The sequence below is a fragment of the Oncorhynchus mykiss genome, chromosome 7 (assembly GCF_013265735.2).
Source record: "Oncorhynchus mykiss isolate Arlee chromosome 7, USDA_OmykA_1.1, whole genome shotgun sequence".
Classification (NCBI taxonomy): Eukaryota; Metazoa; Chordata; class Actinopteri; order Salmoniformes; family Salmonidae; genus Oncorhynchus; species Oncorhynchus mykiss.
The window spans coordinates 11735838-11763605 of NC_048571.1; the positions used below are offsets into that span (position 1 = coordinate 11735838).

Below are 27768 nucleotides of genomic sequence, written 5' to 3' on the forward strand. Positions count from 1 at the left end.
TGCCTGTTCTGTTTGGGCTGTTTCACTAGCATTCCCGGATGTCTCAGGATGTTGCGCCTCTGGGTTTAGAGAAACTCGGTGCTTTTAATTGTGAAGAGATTTGTCCTAGAGACAGTACTGAGCGATTTCCCCTTAGGCCAGCTACTAAGTAAAAATTGGCTATATTGTAAAACATTTATACAAACAGAAATTCGTTTTTTGGTCTTCATTTAAGGTTAGGTTTAGGCATTCGGGTTAGCAGTGTGGTTAAGGTTAGGTTTAAAATCAGATTGTATAACTGGGTGGCTTTGCTAGCTAGTGACCACTCCACAGAGCTGCATCCAGAACAAGATTAATACCGAAAAACGCGAACCTGTGAAAAACACGGCTCAGTAGCTAACTTGATTCTTCTTACATACTGTACATGTACTACTTAAGTTAAAAAGCATTGGACTGGTGGCAGGTAGTCTAGCTGTTAAGAGTGTTGGGCCAGAGCGACTAGGTGAAACATCTGCCGATGTGCCCTTGAGCAAGGCACTTAACCCTATTTGGTCCTCTAAGTCGCTCTGGATAACAGCATCTGCCAAATGACTAAAATGTGTAAACATGGGCGAGAGAGTTTCGTCCTATCATATTTATTGCATCAGTATCTGCACTATTCCTTTTAATTCCAAGTCACACAAAAAAACTGTACAACACAAATGGCTCCTAGCCAACCACACTTGTTTTCTGAGCATAACACTAACACTAAAACTCAAACTAAATAATATAAAAATGAGGAAATCAGGTCTGAAAACTAACTGAAATTAAACAGAATTTCAAATAATCTAAAAACAACTAGAAAAATTCTAACTAATATAAAAACACAAAACTATAATAACCTTGGTGGGAGCTATAGAAATAGTTATCAAAGTTAAGAACGGCCGTATCTACGGCCAGTACAGTGGTAGATACACTTCAACTTGGCTGTTTCTGTCATAAGGGGGTGAGGCCATACTTCTATTCAGTTAAATGTTGATTTTACAGACACGACCGTAGGCTCTTTGAAAAGTTGTAGAGACCTTTATATTTGGAAGAAAACGTGTTCTACATGCATTAGAAACTCTCAGCTCTTATTAAACATAACAACTGACTTGGGATCAGTTCTTCCCACCACAGCTACGGCCAAACCACACTGAGTGAATAGACCCACAGTGTTCCTGGACCTGTGGTTATGACTTTAGCAGTCAACCGCAGCACTGAGAGCAGAGTGTATGGAGAACACAAGGCCCCGTTTTAGTCTAACTGGCTATAAGTGGTTGCAAAGGGAAGTCTGTTCCTCACCCAACATCAGCCACAAATCACTGTCCCACAGTACACAGACCTCACTAACACAAAAAAGGAGTTCACAGCTGAAAAAATACCTGTTTACATACCCTGTTAATATGTCAACTTGTTTTTTTTACAGAGTATGTTTGGCCCAGGAAATGAATATTGAATGAGTATAGTGGGTTATCTCTAAAATACCTATGCCTAGCATTGATGGGCCGGTCAGAGTCATATAGACCCATATCCACTATGTAAGACTGGTGTGAATATGTTTCACACCAACTAAGACAAGGGTTCTAAATTCCACCAACAATTCTCAACACCAGCTTCTGGCCTGTTCACACGTTACTGGCAAAATGTATTCTGTCCAGACATCAACTTGGCTATGACAGCAGTGAAGCAAAGAAGCCACAGTTTGTGAACTAGGCCATGCTCATTATTTGTAGCATGTGTCATACAGAACATCATGTGAGTGAAAAAAGGTGCCCTACGTCAATGGTTGTCAAACCTCTCCTCAGAGACCCCCAGCCATTCCATGTATTTGATCTATTCCAGAGCTAGCACACCTGATTCAACTTGTCAACTAATTATCAAATCCTTCATTGGATGAATCAGGTGAGCTAATACAGGGCTAAAATAAAATAGTGAAACGTATGTGGGTCCCCGAGGAGAGGGTTGAGAACCACTGCCCTACATAACAAGAGAAAATGAAAAAATCGATCACCTTTATGTTTGCAAATGGAAACTAGGTTTAGGGAGAATGAAAGGGAAATGGGGGGCTGTAATGTGTTGAAACGGCCATAAAGTGTTCTCGTTAAACGAAAGCAGAGCAAGGCTTTTACAGTAGAGCCAACTAGTCCACAAGTTTCCACCAAAGGGTCCCAGACCTGCACACTCATTATGTTTCCCTCCCTCTCTAACAGCTTCCAGGCCCTAGAAAATGAGCCTGGAATTACAGTGTGTGTGTCTGTGTCTCTGTGTGTGTGCGCGCGCTAGCTTATGTGCATTTGTGTGAGTGTGTAAGTAAACTACCGTCAAAAGTTTTAGAACACCTACTCATTCAAGGGTTTTTCTATATTTGTACTATTTTCTACATTGTAGAATAGTGAAGACTCAACACTATGAAATAACACATATGGAATCATGTAGTAACCATAAAAGTGTTAAACAAATTAAAATATATTTTATATTTGAAATTCTTTAAAATAGCCACCCTTTGCCTTGATGAGAGCTTTGCACACTCTTAGCATTCTCTCAACCAGCTTCATGAGGTAGTCACCTGGATCGCATTTCAATTAACAGGTGTGCCTTGTTAAAAATTCATTTGTGGAATTTCTGACCTTCTTAATGCATTTGAACAAATCAGTTGTGTTGTGACAAGGTAGGGGGGGTATACATTTGATAAGACATGAAGGTCAGTCAATACGGAAAATTTCAAGAACTTTGAAAGTTTCTTAAAGTGCAGTCGCAAAAACCATCAAGCGTTATGATGAAACTGGCTCTCATGAGGACCGCCACAAGAAAGGATGACCCAGAGTTACCTCTGCTACAGAGGATAAGTTCATTCGAGTTACCAGCCTCAAAAATTGCAGCCTAAATAAATGCTTCACAGAGTTCAAGTAACAGACACATCTCAACATCAACTGTTCAGAGGAGACTGTGTAAATCAGGCCTTCATGGTCTAATTGCTGCAAAGAAACCACTACTAAAGGACCCCAATAAGAGGAAGAGACTTGCTTGGGCCAAGAAACATGAACATTAGACCGGTGGAAATTTGTCCTTCGGTCTGGAGTCCAAATTGGTGATTTTTGGTTCCAACCGCTGTGTCTTTGTGAGACGCGGTGTGGGTGAACGGATGACCTCCGCATGTGTATTTCCCACCGTAAAGCATGGAGGAGGTGTGATGGTGTACGGGTGCTTTGCTGGGGACACTGTTTGTGATTTATTTAGAATTCAAGACAAACTTAACCAGCATGGCTACCACAGCATTCTGCAGCGATACGCCATCCCATCTGGTTTTGGCTTAGTGTGACTATCATTTGTTTTTCAACAGGACAATGACCCAACACACCTCCAGGCTGTGTAAGAGCTATTTGCCCAAGAAAGAGAGTGATGACCTGGCCTCCACAATTCCCCCGACCTCAACCAAATTGAGATGGTTTGGGATGAGTCGGACCGCAGAGTGAAGGAAAAGCAGGCAACAAGTGCTCAGCATATGTGGGAACTCCTTCAAGACTGTTGGAAAAGCATTCCAGGTGAAGCAGGTTGAGAGAATGCAAAGAGTGTGCCAAGCTGTCATCAAGGCAAAGGCTGGCCATTTGCAAGAATCTCAAATATAAAATATATTTTGATTTGTTTAACACTTTTTTGGTTACTACATGATTCCATGTGTTATTTCATAGTTTTGATGTCTTCACAATTATTCTACAATGTAGAAAATAGTAAAAATAAAGAAAAATCCTTTTATGAGTAGGTGTTCTAAAACTTTTGACCGGTAGTGTATGTGTGCGCGCTTTCTTATGTGCATGTACAGTATGTGTGTGTGTGTGTGTGTTGGTACAGCATCCCAGTGTCAATATTAAACAGGCTAATTTTTGTGATAAACTGACGTAAATTATGACTGATTCTGGTGTCTGACTGTTATGTCCTCCCTATGACAGTTTAAAGAAGCCCACCCACAGTTCAGTTATCGCATATGTCTGAGCAAGTAGGACAAAAGTAGAGACCTGAAAAACATTGTTTCATGTGATTTCTAGACAGATTGGAGATTTAGATGGATTGAGAAAGAGGAAGGAGAAACCATGGAAACAATCTCCGTGGCGGAGATCTCTGTGGGCTATACTCAGCCTTGTCTCAGGATGGTAAGTTGGCGGTTGAAGATATCCCTCTAGTGGTGTGGGGGCTGTGCTTTGGAAAAGTGGGTGGGGTTATATCCTTCCTGTTTGGCCCTATCTGGGGGTGTCCTCGGATGGGGCCACAGTGTCTCCTGACCCCTCCTGTCTCAGCCTCCAGTATTTATGCTGCAGTAGTTTATGTGTCAGGGGCTAGGGTCAGTTTGTTATATCTGGAGTACTTCTCCTGTCCTATTCGGTGTCCTGTGTGAATTTAAGTGTGCTCTCTCTAATTCTCTTTCTTTCTCTCTCTCGGAGGACCTGAGCCCTAGGACCATGCCTCAGGACTACCTGAAATGATGACTCCTTGCTGTCCCCAGTCCACCTGGCCGTGCTGCTACTCCAGTTTCAACTGTTCTGCCTTATTATTATTGGACCATGCTGGTCATTTATGAACATTTGAAAATCTTGGCCATGTTCTGTTATAATCTCCACCCGGCACAGCCAGAAGAGGCCCACCCTACATAGCCTGGTTCCTCTCTAGGTTTCTTCCTAGGTTTTGGCCTTTCTAGGGAAATTTTCCTAGCCACCACGCTTCTACACCTGCATTGCTTGCTGTTTGGGGTTTTAGGCTGGGTTTCTGTACAGCACTTTGAGATATCAGCTGATGTACGAAGGGCTATATAAATACATTTGATTTGAATACATGTATTTAATTTATTTATTTATTTTGCTCCTTTGCACCCCATTATTTTTATTTCTACTTTGCACATTCTTCCATTGCAAAACTACCATTCCAGTGTTTTACTTGCTATATTGTATTTACCTTGCCACCAAGGCCTTTTTTGCCTTTACCTCCCTTCTCACCTCATTTGCTCACATTGTATATAGACTTGTTTATACTTTATTATTGACTGTATGTTTGTTTTACTCCATGTGTAACTCTGTGTTGTTGTATCTGTCGAACTGCTTTGCTTTATCTTGGCCAGGTCGCAATTGTAAATGAGAACTTGTTCTCAACTTGCCTACCTGGTTAAATAAAGGTAAAATAAATAAAATAAATAAATAAATGAATGTCATGTTGCCTATATTTATTTTGCTATCGGAAATTCTCTCATTATCATACAAAAACATATCACATCTGACATAACTATTGATAAACATTTTGCACTAATAGTACATTTCAAGCACGGGCGCAAATTTCACTGGGGACAGGGGACATGTCCATCCCCCCACCATATTCTGAAAGTGCATTTTTGTCCCCCTCAGGTTTATTGGAATGTGATACAAAACAAGGAAATGGTGTGCTTTAGGACCATTCGGTTGCCTCCGAGCAGTAGGCTCTTTGGAGTGAAAAATATGTCCCACCCACTTCTTAAACCAAAGTTGTGCCCCTGCTTTCAAGTAATATTAAGCCATAAGAAAATACAAAATATGCCTCCTCACAGGTGCGTCCTCACTTGGTATAGCATTTACCTTGTGTACCAATAACTAGTCTACCCAGGTTACCTTGACTGGTTTTCCTGATCATGGTGCAATACTGTAGTGTTTGTCCACGCTGAAGGTCTGCTCATCAGTGAAACCCTCCCGGGCACAATGCCCCCAGGCAACCCCATGCCAGGCCTACCCCCTAGGATCAAAGACTCAGGAGCACAGAGAAGCCCAGACAAAGTACACAGACCTGAACAGTGAACAGACAAGTGCTTTCATTTATAATAGTCAATGGCAGCCACTCTTAGACATGAAAAGAAGCTCAATATAAAGTTTAAAAGGTCTGGCTAGCATGCACAGGGAGAGAATCAAGCCAGGGCCAGTTACTCAATATTGATGCAAATGTCTCATATTATTCTAAATTCTGTTTCCCCCATCCCAGTGCAACGGGGGTCAGTGTGCTGCTGAGTTTGCCATTGTCTGACTGGCCCATACTGAGCTCCTCTGCATCACAACCCCTCTAATTAACAGTCCAAACAGGTTGAGCCACACAAAGGATACAAAATTGGATGGCTCCAGCCACATTTCAAGCTAGCTGAGGGGAGCTCTTAAGTTACTTTAAAACACTGTTACACTGGCTTTTGGGTGGAAAAATAAACCATTAAGATTCAGTTCTGCAAAGCCCTAGTTTTTAAAAACTGTCACTAGAACCCAGTTATGCACATGTGTTGGAGCAGTCAGAACCCCACACAATCCCAGGGTATTGGTTTTAGCTCATGAAACCAGTAGGCCAACCGCATTCCTTGCAGGGTTGGGGTCAATTCAAATTGAAGTCAGTCAATTAAATTCCTAGTCCAGTGAACGAACTGGCATTATTTCTGTAACAACTTCTCAAACTGAGAAGCATTTTTTGGAAAAGTGTCAATGATTGAATTGAAAGCACTTCCTGAATTGACCCTGGACCTGATTTATGAGGTTTGAATTTGAATGACTTAAATATTTAAATAAAGCTTAACATAGGCCATGTCTGGACATTGCAGTGCATCAACTGGCCAACACTAAATACATTCTTTAAATGTGTTATTTTATTAAGGAAAACGGTGAAAGGGACGAGTTTGCGGTAAAAGCTTGTAGGTACATTTTAAAACTCTTGAGACTGGACGTCGTTGGCATTGCTGCCGTCATCTTTAGGTAGCTTGGTCTTCTTGGGGAGTAACATGGCTTGGATGTTTGGAAGGACACCACCCTCCGATATGGTGACAGCACCCAGCAGCGTGTTCAACTCCTCGTCGTTCCGCACAGCTAGTTGAATGTGCCGTGGAGCAATGCGCGACTTCTTATTGTCACGGGCCGCGTTACCCGACAGCTCCAGGACTTCAGCGCAGAGATACTCCAGTATGGCAGCGAGGTAGACTGCAGCTCCTGTACCAATGCGGGCAGCGTAATGTCCCTTCTTCAGCAGACGGTGAATTCGGCCTACAGGAAACTGGAGACCTGCCCTGACAGAGCGACTCGTGGAAGTCTTCGATTTGGAGACAGCTTTCTTTCCACGACCAGACATCTTGCAGAAACAAAGTACATGTTTTAGTGACTGTTGAAATTATTCAAACATTGCCTCAAGTGCATCGCCAACATACAAGCCCTCCTGGGAAGAGTTGTGGATGCAAAGAAGCTAATGCACCTGCCCTTCAGCTGGTGCCCACTCAATCACTACAATCCCACAGGCACACTATTTACACAGTTAACAGGACTACCAGAACACTTACACTTTAAATCAAAATATGGACAGTTAAGAGGACAAGGCATTACACACAAATGAGAAGTTAGGAAAAAACGAAACGTGTATACTCACGGCGACAGGCTGTTTGCAAAAACTAGAAGAAGCCTAAACTGGAAATAATAGCAGCCATAGAGGCTTTTTTTTATGAAGGGAATAACAAGTTGCATTATTGAGGGGACTCATTTTTTCCAAAGTCACATGTCGTAAATACTTATGTCTGATTGGATAGCCAATTAGATTAAAGGGAATTCACATGGGGCCCAATTCCAAATCGAGCCCTAGGCCCTACTCTTTACTACTCTGGATATATACAGTACGTTAGCAGATCCAATAGGGTAGGTGGAAGTTGTGCCATCTATCTTTCACCTATTATGTGTTCAGATAATTCACATTAGTCTACCAGAAAAGATTATATTACAACAGTGTTTCCCAAATCCTGTCCTGAGTACCACAACATTATATATTTTTGTTGTACCCGGACAAGCGCAGCCGATTGTACTTGCCAACTAATCATCAAGCCCTTGACAAATTGAAAAAGGTGCTTTTTTCCGGAGCTACAACAAAAATGTGTGCTGTTGGAGGGACTCGAGGACGGGAGTTGGGAAACGCTATATCAGAAGAGGGGCAGGATGAAAGCCAGCATGATGATATTGGTGTTATTGTGCCACCTAGTGAACAAGGTCGGATGTTACTCTCCGATGAAGTAGTCATGTTGAAGAAGTCCTGCCCACTTTGGCATGGATTGGTTGTTACTGTGAAGGGGGCGTGTCAAGCTTCAGGGCGAAATACCAATCGTATCAAATGTTTAATTGACGTCATCACGAAGCGCCAGAGGATTCCGGAGACTTTCCCCACATGTGAAAAATGCATGAGGGCACTATTTAGATGTTTTTCTCTTTAGCAAGTATTTATTCTTCGGTCAGCACCAAGAAATAACAATCTTTAGCATTTTCTTTGATTGACTTAACATATTTTCTAAACCTGAATTCAACATTTGTCGCGTTAGCAAACTTTTCAGCTCTCAAGGTAGGCAGCTAATTTAAGTTAGCCACCTTGGTACCATCTAACGTTAGCTAGCTATCATGGATAACTCGGACGAAAATTCGGTACAATTCCACGGGGATGAAGAGATTATAGAAGTCATCGACCTTAACGAAACAGAGCAAAACCCAGGTAATGATGGTTGCATGCTTAGCTAGATAACTTTAGTTGGTCAGAATCAGATGCTTCAAGGGGTGTAGTAGTTTAGTTAATGTCCTTATAACTATGAGGACTTGCTACATGGACTGTCATTAATTGAGCAAAATAAGTTGTCTCTTGGACGCTGGTGGCATTGTCTTGGTTAGACCTTCTATGAGTTAATGTCGTGGTATAAAATTAAGAGAGGTACATGTGTCAAGTACAGTAATACCTCACTCTGACGGACAGATGATTTGGCGGATGAGTTCGAGGACGTGGACGTCGGAGAGACTGAGGACAGAGACAATGAACAGGAAGACTGGGATACCGACGACGAGATGGAGCAGGAAAAGGAGCAAGATGACAGCGAACTCACCTTTTCCAAACACACGGGTACTAGCTAGCTAACTATATCACCTCACTTGTGCTTTTCTTTCAGTCTCTAAACAACTCAGTGGCAGTTGCTGGTAGTAGGTCCATTTCATTATCTTGTCCATCACCACCACCACTATGTTGATAGGATTTGACAGTAAAGGGTGGATGACTTTACAGTCATTTCATGTATTCCAGGTATTGAAGGGAAGGAGACAGGGTGGAAGCTATTGGATAGGCCAGGGACATGTATGGGTCTCTTTTTTTTCTGTTGTCACATTGACTTGTGTTTTCCAGGCTCCGTGTTCTGTGTGAGTCTGGACCCAGCCACAAACAGCTTGGCTGTGACCGGAGGAGAGGATGACAAGGCCTATGTCTGGAGAGTGAGTGACGGGGAAGTGCTGTTTGAATGTACAGGTGAGTCTCCATACTCTCCAAGCTGTCATCAATTAGTTGTTGTGCTTTTAATTTAGCTTTGACATCCCAATAGGACATTTCTTTATGCTACAGGATAGTTGAGCTCAGAATAAATAAGTATTTGTCCTTCTTTTTCCACAACCGTAGGCCATAAGGACTCCGTGACAAGTGTTTTATTCAGCCATGATTCTTCCCTGGTGGCCACGGGGGACATGAGCGGGCTGATCAAGGTCTGGAAGGTGGAGACCAAGCAGGAGGTGTGGTCCTTCGAGGTGGGAGACCTGGAGGTGAGGAAGAACACAGCCCGGCCCAAAACAGGGTGCGCATATTTGTTGTAGCCCAGCAGGAACACACTGCCACACCTGATTCAGCCTGATTAAGCTAGGTAGTTAAATCAAGTTTTTGTGTGTGTGTGTTAGTGGATGGAGTGGCACCCCTGCGCCCCGGTGCTGCTGGCGGGCATGGCGGACGGTAACGTTTGGATGTGGAAGATCCCAGGGGGTGACTGTAAGACCCTGCAGGGCCCTGGCTGCCAGTCGACCAGTGGAAAGGTCCTTCCAGACGGTGAGACTGTCTCCCCAGCCAAGCATAAAGGACAATTCAGCACAGAACACTCTACCATGATCTGTGCTGCCAGGTTGAACATGTAACAACTTTGTCTTTTCTCCACAGGGAAGAGAGCTGTGGTGGGCTATGAAGATGGCAACGTACGACTTTGGGACCTCAAGCAGGGAAATGCCACCCATGTGATTAAAGGTGAGTTTGGCCAAGTTGTCGCACGCCTGAACACAGTATGTGACCATCCCCACTACTGCCAGATGGCAGGATATGTGTCATGGTCACCGGGAATCAGTGTGGAATGTGTTTATTAGTGTGCATAGCTTACTTTATATTTAGAGTAGATGACCAAACCCCAAATCCTAATCTGGACTTTTCTGAGGATAAAACAATAATAACTGCCACTGGACCAGCGGTAAGGAACAACTTCTATCCCTACTCAACTGTCTCCTCGCTTCTCTGGCCACCTCAGGTCATGATGGACACCAGGGGGCGCTGACGTGCCTGGCCTGTAACAAGGATGGCTCTCTGGTGCTGACGGGCTCTGTGGACGGCCGTGCCAAGCTCATCAACACTGCCACTGGCAAGGTGGGCAGCGGGCACTACTGTATTATAGAGAACACATAACTACTGTATTGTAGAGAACGCACATACTGTATTATAAAGAACACATACTGCATGATAGAGAACACATACTGCATGATGGAGAACACATAACTACTGTATTCTAGAGAACACACATACTGTATTCTAGAGAACACACATACTGTATTCTAGAGAACACACATACTGTATTATAGAGAACACACATACTGTATTATAGAGAACACACACTGTATTATAGAGAACACACACTGTATTATAGAGAACACACACTGTATTATAGAGAACACACACTGTATTATAGAGAACACACATACTGTATTATAGAGAACACATACATACTGTGTTATAGAGAACACATACATACTGTGTTCTAGAGAACACATACATACTGTGTTCTAGAGAACACATACATACTGTGTTATAGAGAACACATACATACTGTGTTATAGAGAACACATACATACTGTGTTATAGAGAACACATACATACTGTGTTCTAGAGAACACATACATACTGTGTTCTAGAGAACACATACATACTGTAGGATAGAGGACACGTAACTACTGTAGGATAGAGGACACGTAACTACTGTAGGAGAGAGGACACGTAACTACTGTAGGAGAGAGGACACATACAGCTGAAGTCTAAAGTTTACATACACTTAGGTTGGAGTCATTGAAACTCATTTTCAACCACTCCACAAATTTCTTGTTAATCAACTATAGTTTTGGCAAGTCGGTTAGGGCATCTACTTCGCGCATGACACAAGTAATTTTTCAAACAATTGTTTACAGACAGATTATTTCACTTATAATTCACTGTATCACAATTCTAGTGGGTCAGAAGTTTACATACACTAAGTTGACTGTGCCTTTAAACAGCTTGGAAAATTATGTCATGGCTTTAGAAGTACCTGTGGATGTATTTCAAGGCCTACCTTCAAACTCAGTGCCTCTTTGCTTGACATCATGGGGAAATCAGCCAAGACCTCAGAAAAAAAATAGTAGACCTACACAGGTCTGGTTCATCCTTGGGAGCAATTTCCAAACGCCTGAAGGTACCACGTGTACTATTGTTTGTACAGATGAACAAGTATAAACACCATGGGACCACGCAGCTGTCATACCGCTCAGGAAGGAGACGCGTTCTGTCTCCTAGAGATGAACGTACTTTGGTGCGAAAAGTGCAATTCAATCCCAGAACAACAGCAAAGGATCTTGTGAAGATGCTGGAGGAAACGGGTACAAAAGTATCTATATCCACAGTAAAACAAGTTCTATATTGACATAACCTGAAAGGCCGCTCAGCAAGGAAGAGCCACTGCTCCAAAACCGCCATAAAAAAGCCAGACTACGGTTTGCAACTGGACATCAGTCAGGAAGGTAAAGCTTGGTTGCAAATGGATAATGACCCCAAGCATACTTCTAAAGTTGTGTCAAAATGGCTTAAGGACAACAAAGTCAAGTTATTGGAGTGGCCATCATAAAGCCCTGACCTCAATCCTATAGAAAATGTTGTGGGCAGAACTGAAAAAGCTTGTGCGAGCAAGGAGGCCTACAAACCTGACTTAGTTACACCAGCTCTGTCAGGAGGAATGGGCCAAAATTCACCCAACTTATTGTGGGAAGCTTGTGAAAGGCTACCCGACACGTTTGACCCAAGTGAAACAATTTAAAGGCAATGCTACCAAATACTAATTGAGTATGTCAACTTTTGACCTACTGGGAATGTGATGAAAGAAATAAAAGCTTAAATAAATTATTCTCTCTACTATTATTCCGACATTTCACATTCTTAAAATAAAGTGGTGATCCTAACTGACCTAAGACAGGGAATTCTTACCAGGATTAAGTGTTAGGAATTGTGAAAAACTGAGTTTAAATGTATTTGGCTAAGGTGTATGTAAACTTCCAACTTCAACTGTAACTACTGTAGGATAGAGACCATGTAACTACTGGAGCTACGGTAGAGACCATGTAACTACTGGCGCTACGGTAGAGACCACGTAACTACTGGAGCTACGGTAGAGGCACGTAACTGCTGGAGCTACGGTAGAGACCTCGTAACTACTGGAGCTACGGTAGAGACCACGTAACTACTGGAGCTACGGTAGAGACCACGTAACTACTGGAGCTACGGTAGAGACCACGTAACTACTGGAGCTACGGTAGAGACAACGTAACTACTGGAGCTACGGTAGAGACCACGTAACTACTGGAGCTACGGTAGAGACCACGTAACTACTGGAGCTACGGTAGAGACCACATAACTACTGGAGCTACGGTAGAGACCACGGACCACAGAGGACAGTGGGAATGAAAACAGTACTTCTGGGTTTACATGGTGGGACAGATGACGTGATGACATGATGACATGGGGAGATTGACATGCATTATTCACAAGAAAATGTTCTGTCGTGTTCAAGGGACCAACATGGTATGGGTTTTCGAGATGTGCTGTCCTGCTACTTATCAGTTGGTATATGCTGTCTAACTTGAATGTATCTAATGGGGTGTGTAGGTGTTGGGTGTGTTCTCTGTGGACGAGGGCAAAGCCAAAGCCTCTCAGGAGGATGCTGAGGAGACCAACTCGGTGGAGTCAGTGGGGTTCTGCAATGTGTAAGACTTCATGTTTTTAACTTGTGATTCTGGTCTTATGTTAACTTTAAATGAATTACATGGCATACGGTGTGTAACAGTTGCCTTGTTTTGAACGATGCCGTGTTCTCTGTTGTCCAGGTTGCCTCTGATAGCGGTGGCGTATCTGCATGGGACCCTGGCTATCTATGACCTCTCCTCACAGGTCCTCAGACACAAGTGTCAGCACCAGGTAAGAAACCAGCCATCCAACAGGCTCACAACCAAACCCACAATAATCCTCTGATCATGGATTGTAGAGACGTATTGCTCTGCTATTTTCAAATGCCTTGTTATATGCTCTATAAACGACACGACTATTTGTGTGTGTCAGGCTGGAATTGTTAAACTGCAGTGGGAGGAGTCATCCTCTGTGGTGTCCACCTGTAGTCTGGACGGGGCGGTGAGGCTGTGGGATGCCCGCTCGGGAACCATGGTGTCAGAGTACCGTGGCCACCAGGCGGAGATCCTTGACTTCACACTCAACAGGTACACAAACACACCCCTAAGTTTCCGCTAATCACAGATCCTAACCTTTTCAATTAGGCTTATGAACAAAACGTCTGACCCTGTATCAGTGGTTATGGGGAACTTGTATTCTACTTGAGCCAGAAAGGCTCCTATTCTCATCTGACTCTCTCTCCTCCTCCCTCACAGAGAAGCCTCTATGGCGGTCACTGCCTCTGGAGACCACCAGGCCAAAGTCTTCTGCCTCCAACGACCAGATCGTTAATAAGAGGAGCAGAGGGAGAAAGGGCGAGAGAAATGGGGATGGACTCAACCCCGATCGCGCTTTGTCGACAATGCACCTTAAAGGCAATATTCCCGTTTTTGTGGAGACCGTTTTAACAGTGGACACTGCATATATCGGCTCAATCCGAAGTTGTCGCTTAACCTTTTTGGGAAATGTGGGACGGTAGCCAACAGCCAGTGAAAGCGCAGGGCGCCAAATTCAAAACAACAAAAATCTCATAATTAAAATTCCTCAAGCATACACGTATTTTACACCATTTTAAAGATACAATTCTTGTTAATCCAGCCACAGTGTCTGATTTTAAAAAGGCTTTACAGCGAAAGCACCACAAACTATTATGTTAGGTCACTACCAAGTCACAGAAAAACAGCAATTTTTCCAGCCAAAGAGAGGAGTCACAAAAAGCACAAATTGAGATAAATTGAATCACTAACCTTCATGGTCTTCATCAGATGACACTCATGTTACACAATAAATGTATGTTTTGTTTGGTCAAGTTCATATTTATATAAAAAAAAAATCTCATTTTACTTTGGCGCGTTTACTTTGGCGTTCAGTAGTTCTAAAACATGCGGTGACTTTGCAGAGAGCGACATCAATTTACAGAAATACTCATCATAAATGTTGATGAAAATACAAGAAAAATATTGGAATGGCAAAGAGTTAAAAAAAAAAACTACAAACCTCAGATTTCCCATTTCCTGGTTGGATTTTTCTCTGGTTTTCGCCTGCCATATGAGTTCTGTTATACTCACAGACATCATTCAAACAGTTTTAGAAATTTCAGAGTGTTTTCTATCCAATACTACTGATAATATGCATATATTAGCATCTGGACCAGAGTAGCAGGCAGTTTACTCTGGGCACCTTATTCATCCAAGCTACTCAATACTGCCCCCCTGTCACCAAGAAGTTAAATGGCGCATTGTCAACAAAGCGAGATCGGATTGAATCCCGGCCTTTCATTGTGTGTTCTCACAACTGAGGGTTTTTGAACTGTCTTGTATCGATTGTGGTCTGTCTGATCTATAGTAGACCTGCATTGTTCTAGAAGGTTCTAGAACTGCCAGCCATTCTACTCAGGTTTCCCAAGTAGAACCCACACAAAATATATGCATTCTAAGTGGTGTGGTAGTGTAGATGTTGGAACACGTCAACCTAGAGGCAATGAAGCATCTACCAGTAGACCAATGGGATACGTCGTGTGGTCCTTGATTTATTACTAAATACACTTTCAACTACACCTTGGTGTTTGTTCCCTGTGCGATTTGGTTTGATGACATTATGAATACACATTAAGGTAATAGAGCTACGTAGAGATGGAGATCTCGATGATGTCCCCATAATATCTGGTCATTTGTGGAGTATAATCCTCACTTTCTCCCTAAATCACCCCAATTATGTCAACTCAACCTTATGTACTGTAAATATATTGGGCCCAGTTGAAATACTTTAGAAATGCATCCGTCCTTCCTTTTCTGAAGTAATCACGAATCTGGATTGGTGGAAATAATGTGCTAACTTTGCTTGCCCCTACCCCATCACTGACCTTAAGGAAACATGGAAGGAAGGGTGCATCTCTGAAGTATTGGGACAGAGCCATGGTCTTTGTTCTGCTGTTTGTTGGAACCATTAAAGATGTTTTCAACCCAAGTCTCTAGGTTGTCCTGGTTCATTCCCAGCATCAGCTCTGCCTGAGAAGGCTTTGTGCAGACCGTCATTGAGTCCCATATTGTCTCTCAAATGGCACCCTATTCTCTATAGTGGTCTTCTTTTGACTAGGACTGTGGTCAAAAGTAGTGCACTATATAGGGAATAGGGTGCGATTTGTTACACACTGTAGGGACCAGAACACTGATGTGATTAGAGGTATGATAAGCATACTACAAAGTCCACTGCATCAAAAGATGACCTAATTTGTTGTAAACTTGGATCTGTGTGCTTGATCTAATGCATTCAGCCACGCTACAGGGTGCCCTAGCCAAAATAGCTTCTAGGCTAATCTAACATTATACAGATATGACTCAGACACAGTGCATTTGGAAAGTATTCAGACCCCTTGACTTTTTCCACATTTTTGTTACAGCCCTTATTCAAAAATGTATTAAATAAAAAATGTTCCTCAATCTACGCACTACCCCATAATGACAAAGCGAAAACAGGTTTTTAGTTTTTTTTGTGGAAATGTGTTGAAATAACTGATACTGTATTTACATAAGTGTTCAGACCCTTTGCTATGAGACTCGTAATTGAATTCAGGTGCATCCTGTTTCCATTGATCATCCTTGAGATGTTTCTACAACTTGATTGGAGTCCACCTGCGGTAAAATCAATTGATTGGACATGATTTGGAAAGGCACACACCTGTCCATATAAGGTCCCACAGTCGACAGCGCATATCAGAGCAAAAACCAAGCCATGAGGTCAAAGGAATTGTCTGTAGAGTTCCGAGACAGGATTGTGTCAAGCCACAGATCTGGGGAAGGGTACCAAAAAATGTATGCAGTATTCAAGGTCCCCAAGAGATGCTAAGCTACAGGACTGTCTGTAATACCAACATGTTTCAAGCAGACCACCATAGTCCCTGTGCTCAAGAACACTAAAGTAACCTGCCTAAATGACTACCGACCTGAAGCACTCACGTCTGTAGCCATGAAGTGCTTTGAAAGGCTGGTCATGGCTCACATCAACACCATTATTCCAGAAACCTTAGACCCACTCCAATTTGCAAACCGCCCCAACAGATCCACAGATGATGCAATCTCTATTGCACTCCACACTGCCCTTTCCCACCTGGACAAAATGAACACCTATGTGAGAGTGCTATTCATTGACTTCAGCTCAGCGTTCAACACCATAGTGCCCTCAAAGCTCATCACTAAGCTAAGGACCCTGGGACTAAACACCTCCCTCTGCAACTGGATCCTGGACTTCCTGACGGGCCTCCAGGTGGTAACGCTAGGTAACAACACATCCGCCACGCTGATCTTCAACACGGGAGCCCCTTAGGGGTGTGTGCTCAGTCCCCTCCTGTACTCCCTGTTCACTCATGACTGCACGGCCAGACACGACTCCAATACCATCATTAAGTTTGCCGATGACAAAACAGTGGTAGGCCTGATCCCCTACAACGACGAGACAGCCTATAGGGAGGAGGTCAGAGACCTGGCTGTGTGGTGCCAGGACAACAACTTTTCCCTCAACATGATCAAGACAAAGGAGATGATTGTGGACTACAGGAAAAGGAGGACCGAGCACACCCCCATTCTCATCGACAGGGCTGTAGTGGAGCAGGTTGAGAGCTTCAAGTTCCTTGGTGTCCACATCACCAACAAACTAACATGGTCCAAGCACACCAAGACAGTCGGAAGAGGGCACGACAAAACCTATTCCGCCTCAGGAGACTGAAAATATTTGGCATTGGTCCTCAGATCCTCAAAAGGTTCTACAGCTGCACCATCGAGAGCATCCTGGCTGGTTGCATCACTGCCTGGTATGGCAACAACAGTGTCCTCCATCATTCTTAAATGGAAGAAGTTTGGGAACCACCAAGACACTTCCTAGAGCTTGCCGCCTGGCCAAACTGAGCAATCGGGGGAGAAGGGCCTTGGTCAGGTAGGTGACCAAGAACCCGATGGTCACTCTGACAGAGCTCCAGAGTTCTTCTGTGGAGATTGAAGAACCTTCCAGAAGGACAACCATCTCTGCAGCACTCCACCAATCAGGCCTTTATGGTAGTGACCAGATGGAAGCCACTAAAAGGCACATGACAGCCCGCTTGGAGTTTGCCAAATGGCACCTAAAGGACTCTCAGACCATAAGAAACAAGATTCTCTGGCCTGAATGCCAATTGCCACGTCTGGAGGAAACCAGGTACCGCTCATCACCTGGCCAATACCATCCCTACGGTGAAGCATGGTGGTTGCAGCATCATGCTGTGGGGATGTTTTTCAGTGGCAGAGACTGGGAGACTAGTCTGGATCGAAGGAAAGATGATCAGAGGAAAGTGCAAGATCTTTGATGAAAACCTGCTCCAGAGCGCTCAGGACCACCGACTGGGGCGACGGTTCACCTTCCAACAGGACAACGACCCTAAGCACACAGCCAAGACAACCCAGGATTGGGCTACAACAAAAATGTGTGCTGCTGGTGGCTCTGGAGGACTGGAGTTGAGAAAGTTAGGCTACCATATTTTCCTGTGAAACCGAGGGGATAAAATGATCTCCTGTGTCATGACAAGCCCTTTCCCCTAGGAAAAGCCTCATAAGCAGATGTTTATGTCCTGTAAGAATGTAATGATGTTGCTGTTTTATTGCAGTGGCCTATATATTCTACCCAGCAGGAAAGGCATTAGCCAACTAGCTACTGTTTTGTTGCTATGCCAATGCTTGTGAATTGTCTACCTCTTTACCAAACTGGTCTTTAGAGAGAGTGTGTGGGAGGGACAGAGCTAGTATAACAGAAAGACCAAGGCATTATCACATTTTATAGGTGTGTTTAGTAGTTGTTTGTCGGGATTTGCAATGGCCCAAGTAGAGTAACACTAACTGTCCTCATCTAATTCCTATTTAATCATGTGTGGGTTTTAATGTAGCTGAAGGATAGTGCTATATCCTCTGTTGTAGTTGGTTGCCAGGCTCCAATGAGACAGGGACAATACAGGTCTGGAGAACCCTACAGTCAGATGCACAGGAAGCTACTGGGTATAACGCATGGCTTCCACCGCCATCACTCTTCTCCTCTCATCCCTCTATAGTCTATACTATATCCTCCTACATCATTCCACTCTCCTCCCAATCCTCCCATTTTATCTGTCTTCCTCGCTATTGCTGCCATCACTCTTCTCCTCTCATCCCTCTATAGTCTATACTATATCCTCCTACATCATTCCACTCTCCTCCCAATCCTCCCATTTTATCTGTCTTCCTCGCTATTGCTGCCATCACTCTTCTCCTCTCATCCCTCTATAGTCTATACTATATCCTCCTACATCATTCCACTCTCCTCCCAATCCTCCCATTTTATCTGTCTTCCTCGCTATTGCTGCCATCACTCTTCTCCTCTCATCCCTCTATAGTCTATACTATATCCTCCTACATCATTCCACTCTCCTCCCAATCCTCCCATTTATCTGTCTTCCTCGCTATTGCTGCCATCAATCTTCTCCTCTCATCCCTCTATAGTCTATACTATATCCTCCTACATCATTCCACTCTCCTCCCAATCCTCCCATTTTATCTGTCTTCCTCGCTATTGCTGCCATCACTCCCTCCTCTTCTCATGTCGGAATTCTCCCCCTCCTCCTTCCATCACTCCATTCCATCCATAGCCCTCCTCCTCCCCAATCGCTCCTTTTACCACTCACCTGCCTTCTTTTCTCTCTATTCCATCCATCACCTTCCTCCTGTCCTTTCTCTATTCCCCCCTCTTCCACACCTCCGTTTCTCATCTCCATCAGAGGGGAAACAAAACAACGGTCTCCCAGGACAGTGTGCCCAAGCGCTTATTTCCTACATCTGGATATCTCAAACCAGCCCAACTGTGATGCTGTCGACACACTCGTTCTGAGTGCACCTGCACGCGGTCGTGTGCCAATGTGCTTTAAATACCCAGTGTGGCATGACCTTCATATTTAATGTCATTCACACAACAGAGACCCCTTTTGCTACAAACATACAAACGCTCACACAACATCCTCTCAACGTTACCTCAGCTTATGGGCATGGCTGGGGTAAGTTGGAGCTGGCCTGGCGACCTGGTAAAAGTAACACCTGCGATGAGTGTAGTTGGTCTTAGAGCGATATGAGGATTTTATGTTTGTCTGTCGCAGTGCCACTGCTAACGTTAGCGTTTTTGGCCTCAAAGGTTAATGTGTGTGTGTGTTTATCACAAAAGGAGCTGCCCAGGGATTTAGCACCAGCCTGTCTCTAAGGATTTACAGCCTGTGAGAGGTAGTTCGTGGAATTCAATAGGGGTCGACCACAAAGAGGGTATAGGCTACTGTAGCAAACCGATACAGTGAGAAAGAGGTGGTTATACTACATGTAAAAGTCAACACATTTATTATTACAGCATGTTAATTACCCTTTACTAAGTCTGTTGACTGAGAACACGTTGATTCCTGGGAGATATGGGGAGAGTTGTGGCTGATAGCTTTGGAGAACCATATTATTTAAAGAAGTTTCTAGAGAACTAGATAAAAGGAGAATCATTTCTACTATTTTAGTTTTTTGCTCTTGTATTTCCTAGAAGACAGAAATCCTAAAAGCGAGGGAGCCTTTTGGTTTATGTCTGAGTTCTCTGTCATCTTCCTCTTTCAACTGACTGATAACCCTCCATATTGTGTTATGTGTGTGTGTGCTTGTGCATGATTGTATTGTGTGTGTGTGTCGTCCCTGCACAATGTCTCGTTAGCTAGCAGTCTTTGGAGAAGAGTTGTGTTTAAAAGCATTATCACATTGGAAGCTACGGACCAATCCGTCTCATTGCCAAGTCCAAACTATTGCTGAGGGAGTCTGTGTTTATACAGCATAACTGGCCGACTGGAAGCCGGGCCGTCCATCTACAGAGATGTTTAAAGATGACTCTTATTTGACCAGCTCTATAGATTAATATACTGTATATACCATTAGGTGTAAATGTTTGCAAAGGACATACAGTCATAGGAATCTTGTGTTGGATACAGGAGCATCTGGGGTTGTGGATTGAGAAGTAAGGAATGTGTGCTTGCGTTGGGGGCCGGTGGAAAAGGAACATCCGAAGAGGATAGTTGTAGACATGTAGTTCATCACATGATCTTCATTCATAATGGCCAGTAATTTCTTCATTTAAGATGGCCAATAAGGCATCATTTCATAAACACATCCGTAGTCCATACATTTCCCAAATGTATAATGTGAATACTCCCTTTAGCTCTGTTGTGGCACCTGACTGACAGCAACTCACTGCTTACAGGCAGTGCTCCCACTTCCCCTGTCTGAGTGTACTTCCCCTTTAAGACCCAGCATCTGTTAGGAAGCCCCTGCATTCAGCTCCTCTCTGCCTCACCACAAGGGCTTTCTGAGGGGCAGCAGGACAGTTCTCTGTAGCGTTGGCTAGATTCACCACAGGGAGTGTGTGTAGTGTGGCAAGTCATTTAGAGAGTGTGGAAGGTCACAGAGGAGAAAGGGTGTTATTTGGGATCTACAGGTTGTTGATATAAGCAATACCTGTCTGTGGCATACACCTGTTCTCTAATCAAATGACGATACGGCGTTTTTCCTTCACAGGGAACCGACGAATGAATCTCTTGTCCTACAAAGGTGAGCTTTGTCTTCAACACCATTTTCTTGTAATGGACATATGAATCAAGACTTATGAATCACATGAGCATTTAGGGTTCTTCAACCTCTGAGGAGTTGGAGCTCAGTTAAAAGTAGACTTGACTAAACCTTAATTATAATTATCAAATTACTGTAAAATGAAAATGTACATTTTCCATTTTTACTGTAAAATGATCAAAAGTAAATGAGTATTTTGTTATAGGAGGATTTTCTAATAGGAGAAACACAGTTACATCTGGCTATAACCCAGTGTTTTGTAATCCTGGTCCTGTTATAGCACTACACACCTGATTCAAATGATCAACTCATCATCGAGCTTTGATGATTTTAATCAGGTGTGTTAGTGCTAAGGCAAACAATAAAATGTGCACTCCTTTGGGTCCACAGGACCAGGATTAAGAAACACTCCTCTCTAACCTACCATTTTATGTGGATAAAATGCATCTTATTCAGGGCTGGGCAACTCCAGTCCTCAGGGGTTGGAGTAGTGTCACACTTTATCCACATCCCAAGCAAACAAAGCTGATTTAAACGAATTGAATTCTAAACTGAAGATCATGATTCGTTGATTATTGGAGTCAGGTGTGTTAGATGGGGCTGGGGCTGGGGCAAAAGTGTGACACCTATCAGGCCCCTGAGGACTGGAGTTGCCCATCCCTGATCGAAATGAACACTCCATTTTGAAAGAATGGAAGCCATTCATTTAACCTCTTTGTATAGGGTTGACAAGGGAGCACAGGTTATGCGTTAGTCCATTAACCCACTGTCTCTTACAAGGACATCTGTTACCATGCCACTGTCAAACTGCATGGAGTCTTTTCTCTGTCTGTTCTAAAGCAGTTTTTTACTTGATCCTCTAAGCAAAGGAGTCAAAAGGTTGGCTTTGTACAAATCAAATTGTATTGGTCACATACACATGCAGATGTTATTGTGAGTGTAGCAAAATGCTTCTACATCCGACAGTGCAGCAGTATCTAACAGCTAATATCTAACAATTCCACAACAAAACCCAATACACACAATGTAGTAAAGTAATGGGATGTGAATATATAAGTATAAAATATTTGGATGAGCAGTGACAGAGCGGCTAAGATGCAATAGATAGTGAAGAATAGATAGTGAAGGATACAGTTTCTACATATGAGATGAGAAATGCGAGATATGTAAACATTCTTAAAGGGGCGTTATTAAAGTGACTAGTAGTAATGATAATAGTATATTCTATTAAGCAGATGCTTTTATCCAAAGCGACTTAGAGTCATGCGTGTTCCCAGGTGGTCCCGGGAATCAACATATATTCTGGCATGTTGATTTATTACCTTTAGGCACATTACAGCACATCATTAAGAACAGCTTCAACTCGAAAAATAGGGCTACAGATGTAGGATCTTAATCTGAGACAATTTTCTACAGCAGGAGGATAATCCTGCAGCAACAGGAAATGTGAATTATTGTGGACTATAATTTAATTTAAAAATAAAATATATGTAGAGGTTAGTACGTTTTTCGTTAGTATTTTATTAGGGTCCATGTTTGCTACAGCCAAAGCTGCAGCTCCTCTTCCTGTGGTCCACACAAAACATAAAATATGACATAATACAGAACACCAACAGACAATTACAGCTGAAGGACAGAACTACATAAAATGACAATACATAGCACTAATAGACAGGTACAGAGCTACATTTTTAAAATAAGAATACACACTCATATTATTATGTCTTAGCAATCCATGTACACACAATAGTGGCTACACTGCAGTCATCCATTTTGTTACAGTTGCTTAACGTTACAATTGCAGCTCCTGATCCTGATCTCTCAGAACCAGTTGTTCTGTAAACACTAGCGAGAATCTCACAACATTAGAAACCACCCGTGTACAATATGATTCATAGATGCTACTGAATGCAAGTGCAACGAAAAAACAACAATGGAAAAGCAACGGTTCTTCCAGCTAAGGCTTCAACCACTGTTTGCACCATAGCAGCCGGGCCATTGAGCTCATAAATGAGCTACAAATGAAGTTGTCTCCCCGCTAAGGCTTCGACCACTGTTTTCACCATAGCAGCCGGGCCATTCAGCTCATAAATGAGCTACAAATGAAGTTGTCTCCCCGCTAAGGCTTCGACCACTGTTTTCACCATAGCAGCCGGGCCATTCAGCTCATAAATGAGCTACAAATGAAGTTGTCTCCCCGCTAAGGCTTCAACCACTGTTTTCACCATAGCAGCCGGGCCATTCAGCTCATAAATGAGCTACAAATGAAGCTGTCTCACCGCTAAGGCTTCAACCACTGTTTTCACCATAGCAGCCGGGCCATTCAGCTCATAAATGAGCTACAAATGAAGTTGTCTCCCCGCTAAGGCTTCCACCACTGTTTTCACCATAGCAGCCGGGCCATTCAGCTCATAAATGAGCTACAAATGAAGTTGTCTCCCCACTAAGGCTTCGACCACTGTTTTCACCATAGCAGCCGGGCCATTCAGCTCATAAATGAGCTACAATTAAGTTGTCTCCCCGCTAAGGCTTCAACCACTGTTTTCACCATAGCAGCCGGCCATTCAGCTCATAAATGAGCTACAAATGAAGTTGTCTCCCCGCTAAGGCTTCGACCACTGTTTTCACCATAGCAGCCGGGCCATTCAGCTCATAAATGAGCTACAAATGAAGTTGTCTCACCGCTAAGGCTTCGACCACTGTTTTCACCATAGCAGCCGGGCCATTCAGCTCATAAATGAGCTATCAATTAAGTTGTCTCCCCGCTAAGGCTTCAACCACTGTTTTCACCATAGCAGCCGGGCCATTCAGCTCATAAATGAGCTACAAATGAAGTTGTCTCCCCGCTAAGGCTTCCACCACTGTTTTCACCATAGCAGCCGGGCCATTCAGCTCATAAATGAGCTATCAATTAAGCTGTCTCCCCGCTAAGGCTTCGACCACTGTTTTCACCATAGCAGCCGGGCCATTCAGCTCATAAATGAGCTACAAATGAAGTTGTCTCAACGCTAAGGCTTCGACCACTGTTTTCACCATAGCAGCCGGGCCATTCAGCTCATAAATGAGCTATCAATGAAGTTGTCTCCCCGCTAAGGCTTCCACCACTGTTTTCACCATAGCAGCCGGGCCATTCAGCTCATAAATGAGCTACAAATGAAGTTGTCTCACCGCTAAGGCTTCGACCACTATTTTCACCATAGCAGCCGGGCCATTCAGCTCATAAATGAGCTACAAATGAAGTTGTCTCCCCGCTAAGGCTTCAACCACTGTTTGCACCATAGCAGCCGGGCCATTCAGCTCATAAATGAGCTATCAATTAAGTTGTCTCCCCGCTAAGGCTTCGACCACTGTTTTCACCATAGCAGCCGGGCCATTCAGCTCATAAATGAGCTACAAATGAAGTTGTCTCCCCGCTAAGGCTTCGACCACTGTTTTCACCATAGCAGCCGGGCCATTCAGCTCATAAATGAGCTACAAATGAAGTTGTCTCCCCGCTAAGGCTTCGACCAATGTTTTCACCATAGCAGCCGGGCCATTCAGCTCATAAATGAGCTATCAATTAAGTTGTCTCCCCGCTAAGGCTTCGACCACTGTTTTCACCATAGCAGCCGGGCCATTCAGCTCATAAATGAGCTATCAATTAAGCTGTCTCCCCGCTAAGGCTTCGACCACTGTTTTCACCATAGCAGCCGGGCCATTCAGCTCATAAATGAGCTACAAATGAAGTTGTCTCACCGCTAAGGCTTCGACCACTGTTTTCACCATAGCAGCCGGGCCATTCAGCTCATAAATGAGCTATCAATTAAGCTGTCTCCCCGCTAAGGCTTCAACCACTGTTTTCACCATAGCAGCCGGGCCATTCAGCTCATAAATGAGCTACAAATGAAGTTGTCTCACCGCTAAGGCTTCGACCACTGTTTTCACCATAGCAGCCGGGCCATTCAGCTCATAAATGAGCTATCAATTAAGCTGTCTCCCCGCTAAGGCTTCAACCACTGTTTTCACCATAGCAGCCGGGCCATTGAGCTCATAAATGAGCTACAAATGAAGTTGTCTCCCCGCTAAGGCTTCGACCACTGTTTTCACCATAGCAGCCGGGCCATTCAGCTCATAAATGAGCTACAAATGAAGTTGTCTCCCCGCTAAGGCTTCAACCACTGTTTTCACCATAGCAGCCGGGCCATTCAGCTCATAAATGAGCTACAAATGAAGTTGTCTCCCCGCTAAGGCTTCAACCACTGTTTTCACCATAGCAGCCGGGCCATTCAGCTCATAAATGAGCTATCAATTAAGTTATTTTTATTTTTTTGTTGTTGAATTTTTTACCAGTTTTTTCTCCCCAATTTCGTGGTATCCAATTGTTGTAGTATCTTGCCTCATCGCTACAACTCCCGTACGGGCTCGGGAGAGACGAAGGTTGAAAGTCATGCGTCCTCTGTCGGAGGAAACACCGCGCACCTGCGCACCTTGGCTAGCGCGCACTGCGCCCGGCCCGCCACAGGAGTCGCTGGTGCGCGATGAGACAAGGACAACCCTTCCGACCAAGCCCTCCCTAACCCGGACGACGCTAGGCCAATTGTGCGTCGCCCAACGGACCTCCCGGTCGCGGCCGGTTACGACAGAGCCTGGGTTCGAACCCTGGGACTCTGATGGCACAGCTGCAGCTGCAGGCCAACCCTGCATTAGTTGTGCTTGTCTAGATACTGGACCCTCAGCCAGCTGGGTCCAGAAATGACAGAAGCCTAAAGAAGGTGTTTAATAACTAACCACAGAGTCTGACCTGATGGGGTCTGTTCAGTACACTCGTGGAAAAAAGGGTTCCAAAAGGGTTCTTTCATAGGAGAACCCTTTTTGGTTCCAGGGAGAACCCTTTTTGGTTCCAGGGAGAACCCTTTTTGGTTCCATGTAGAACCCTCTGTGGAAAGGGTCTTACCTGGAAGCAAAAGGGTTCTTCAAAGGGTTCACCTATGGGGACAGTCCAATAACCCTTTTAGGTTCTAGATAGCACATTTCTGTGTGCAAGCTTGCAAAACAAATACATTTAGATAGATTATATGCAATTGCTTGTCATATAGAATATATCCATTATATTTCTATCAAAACATTCAGATAGAAATGTATAGCATATACAGTAATATAGGGCTTTCATTTTGTCAACTCTACCCCCCCCCCCCCCCAAATGATTGCCTGTCATATGCAGTTATATAGGGCTTTCATTGTGTCAACCCCCCCCCCCCCCCCCCCCCCAGTTGTTGTCCTTCTCTCTTCCTGCCTATTCAGACCAAAGGCTTGATATTACATTTCCTTTGGGATCAATCTACGTGAACTGCAGCAGTCTGCAGGAAGAAAACAAAGACACTCGTCTTTTAAACATTCCTCTCTCTTACGCTGGGGCAATGGAGAGGAAACAGTAATCCTGCGGCCGTGATGACTGTTGTAATTGTGTTTAAAGAGATAACATCTACGTACATCTATCTACAAGTGGAGAGACAGAACACGAAGACACTGTGTTTTACCTAAATAGGCCATTTAACCAATAAACTAGGGTTATTCAATTACAGACCCTTAAGCCCTGATGTACTGCTGGGAATCTTTTCTGCCGGATTTGTTGATCAATTAATACCATTGATACGTGATGCTAGAGACAGAGGCTATTTCAGGGGTCCAAGCCTGTCTTCTTGACAAACTGGGTTTACAGCATCATATGGTCTCTAGACCAGAGAGCAGTTTGCGTTTACATTTACATGTCGGTCATTTAGCCAACATTCTTATCCAGAGCGACTAACAGGCAGTTTGTTTTTGAGCTCTGAATATATCATGCTCCATGACCTCTGGTCTCACTGTATTCTGTCTGTCTTCACCCAGGCTTCCTGCAGTTTAATGGGAGCTGTGGAAGTCTCCGTAGCAGTTGGGGCAAAGGTCTGGCACTCTAAGGACAACTGTGGAGGAACACAACCACCGCAACTGCAGCCATGGATGACCTGGCCAATGACTCTGCTGTGCGGCCGCTGCTGTCGGAGGCACGTCTCATCTACGCCATCACCGTGCCCCTGTCCACCGCCATCATCCTGGCCAACCTGGTCATCATCCTGGGCATCTCCTGTAACCGTCAGCTCTACAACACCCCAAACTACTTCTTCCTGAGCCTGCTAGTGGCTGACCTGTGTACGGGCGTGGCCCTGCCGTTCATCCCCTGGATGGGACTCAACCGTCCGCTGAGTTTTAGCTCCTGTCTCCTGGTTCATATTTTTCCTAATTTCTTGTTCCTGGCGTTCCTGTTTAACCTGGTGATAGTTCATTATGAGAGGTACATGTGCATCGTGAGTCCGTTACATTATAGTAGCTTCTGGGTTCACCGCCGCTTCCCGCTGGTGCTGCTCGCCGTGTGGGCGCCGCCACTGCTCTACGCCTCCTTGCCCGCCTTCGGCTGGAACAACCGGGCCGGCCCAGGGTGGAACGGCTGCTGCTCGTTTAACGACACGGGTGCGCTGGGTGCGCCGGTGAACTGTTCCACCGTGGTGGCAGCGGTAGCGGCGCCGGTCGGCTCTGAGTGCTGCTCTTACAGACGGGTCTTCCCCAACGCCTTCATCTACCTCGA

The 27768-nt window shown here is 44.1% G+C and overlaps 3 protein-coding genes across 3 annotated transcripts in view; 2 read left to right on the forward strand and 1 right to left on the reverse strand.

The window, feature by feature from the left end:
- Positions 1-6612: 6612 nt before the first annotated feature.
- Positions 6613-7890, reverse strand: LOC110495475 (late histone H2A.2.2). The gene is made up of 2 exons (XM_021570749.2): positions 7402-7890; positions 6613-7110 (listed from the first exon to the last, which is right to left on the reverse strand). The coding sequence occupies exon 2, from the start codon at positions 7108-7110 to the stop codon at positions 6691-6693; it is 420 nt and encodes a 139-aa protein (XP_021426424.1). The 5' UTR covers positions 7402-7890; the 3' UTR covers positions 6613-6690.
- A 226-nt stretch (positions 7891-8116) lies between these two features.
- LOC110495474 (angio-associated migratory cell protein) lies at positions 8117-14474 on the forward strand. The gene is made up of 11 exons (XM_021570748.2): positions 8117-8502; positions 8758-8901; positions 9178-9297; positions 9445-9584; positions 9717-9861; positions 9970-10053; positions 10328-10443; positions 12982-13079; positions 13200-13290; positions 13432-13586; positions 13755-14474. Exons 1-11 carry the CDS (start codon positions 8412-8414, stop codon positions 13828-13830), a joined length of 1260 nt encoding a protein of 419 aa, XP_021426423.1. The 5' UTR covers positions 8117-8411; the 3' UTR covers positions 13831-14474.
- A 6419-nt stretch (positions 14475-20893) lies between these two features.
- The window catches only part of LOC110495473 (G-protein coupled bile acid receptor 1-like), a 7654-nt gene continuing 779 nt past the window's right edge, over positions 20894-27768 (forward strand). Inside the window, exons 1-2 of the mRNA XM_021570747.2 lie at positions 20894-21152; positions 27036-27768. The exon at positions 27036-27768 is cut by the window's right edge and continues 779 nt beyond it. Coding sequence (XP_021426422.1) covers positions 27143-27768 — 626 coding nt within the window. The 5' untranslated portion in view covers positions 20894-21152; positions 27036-27142. The remainder of the gene's footprint in view (positions 21153-27035) is intronic.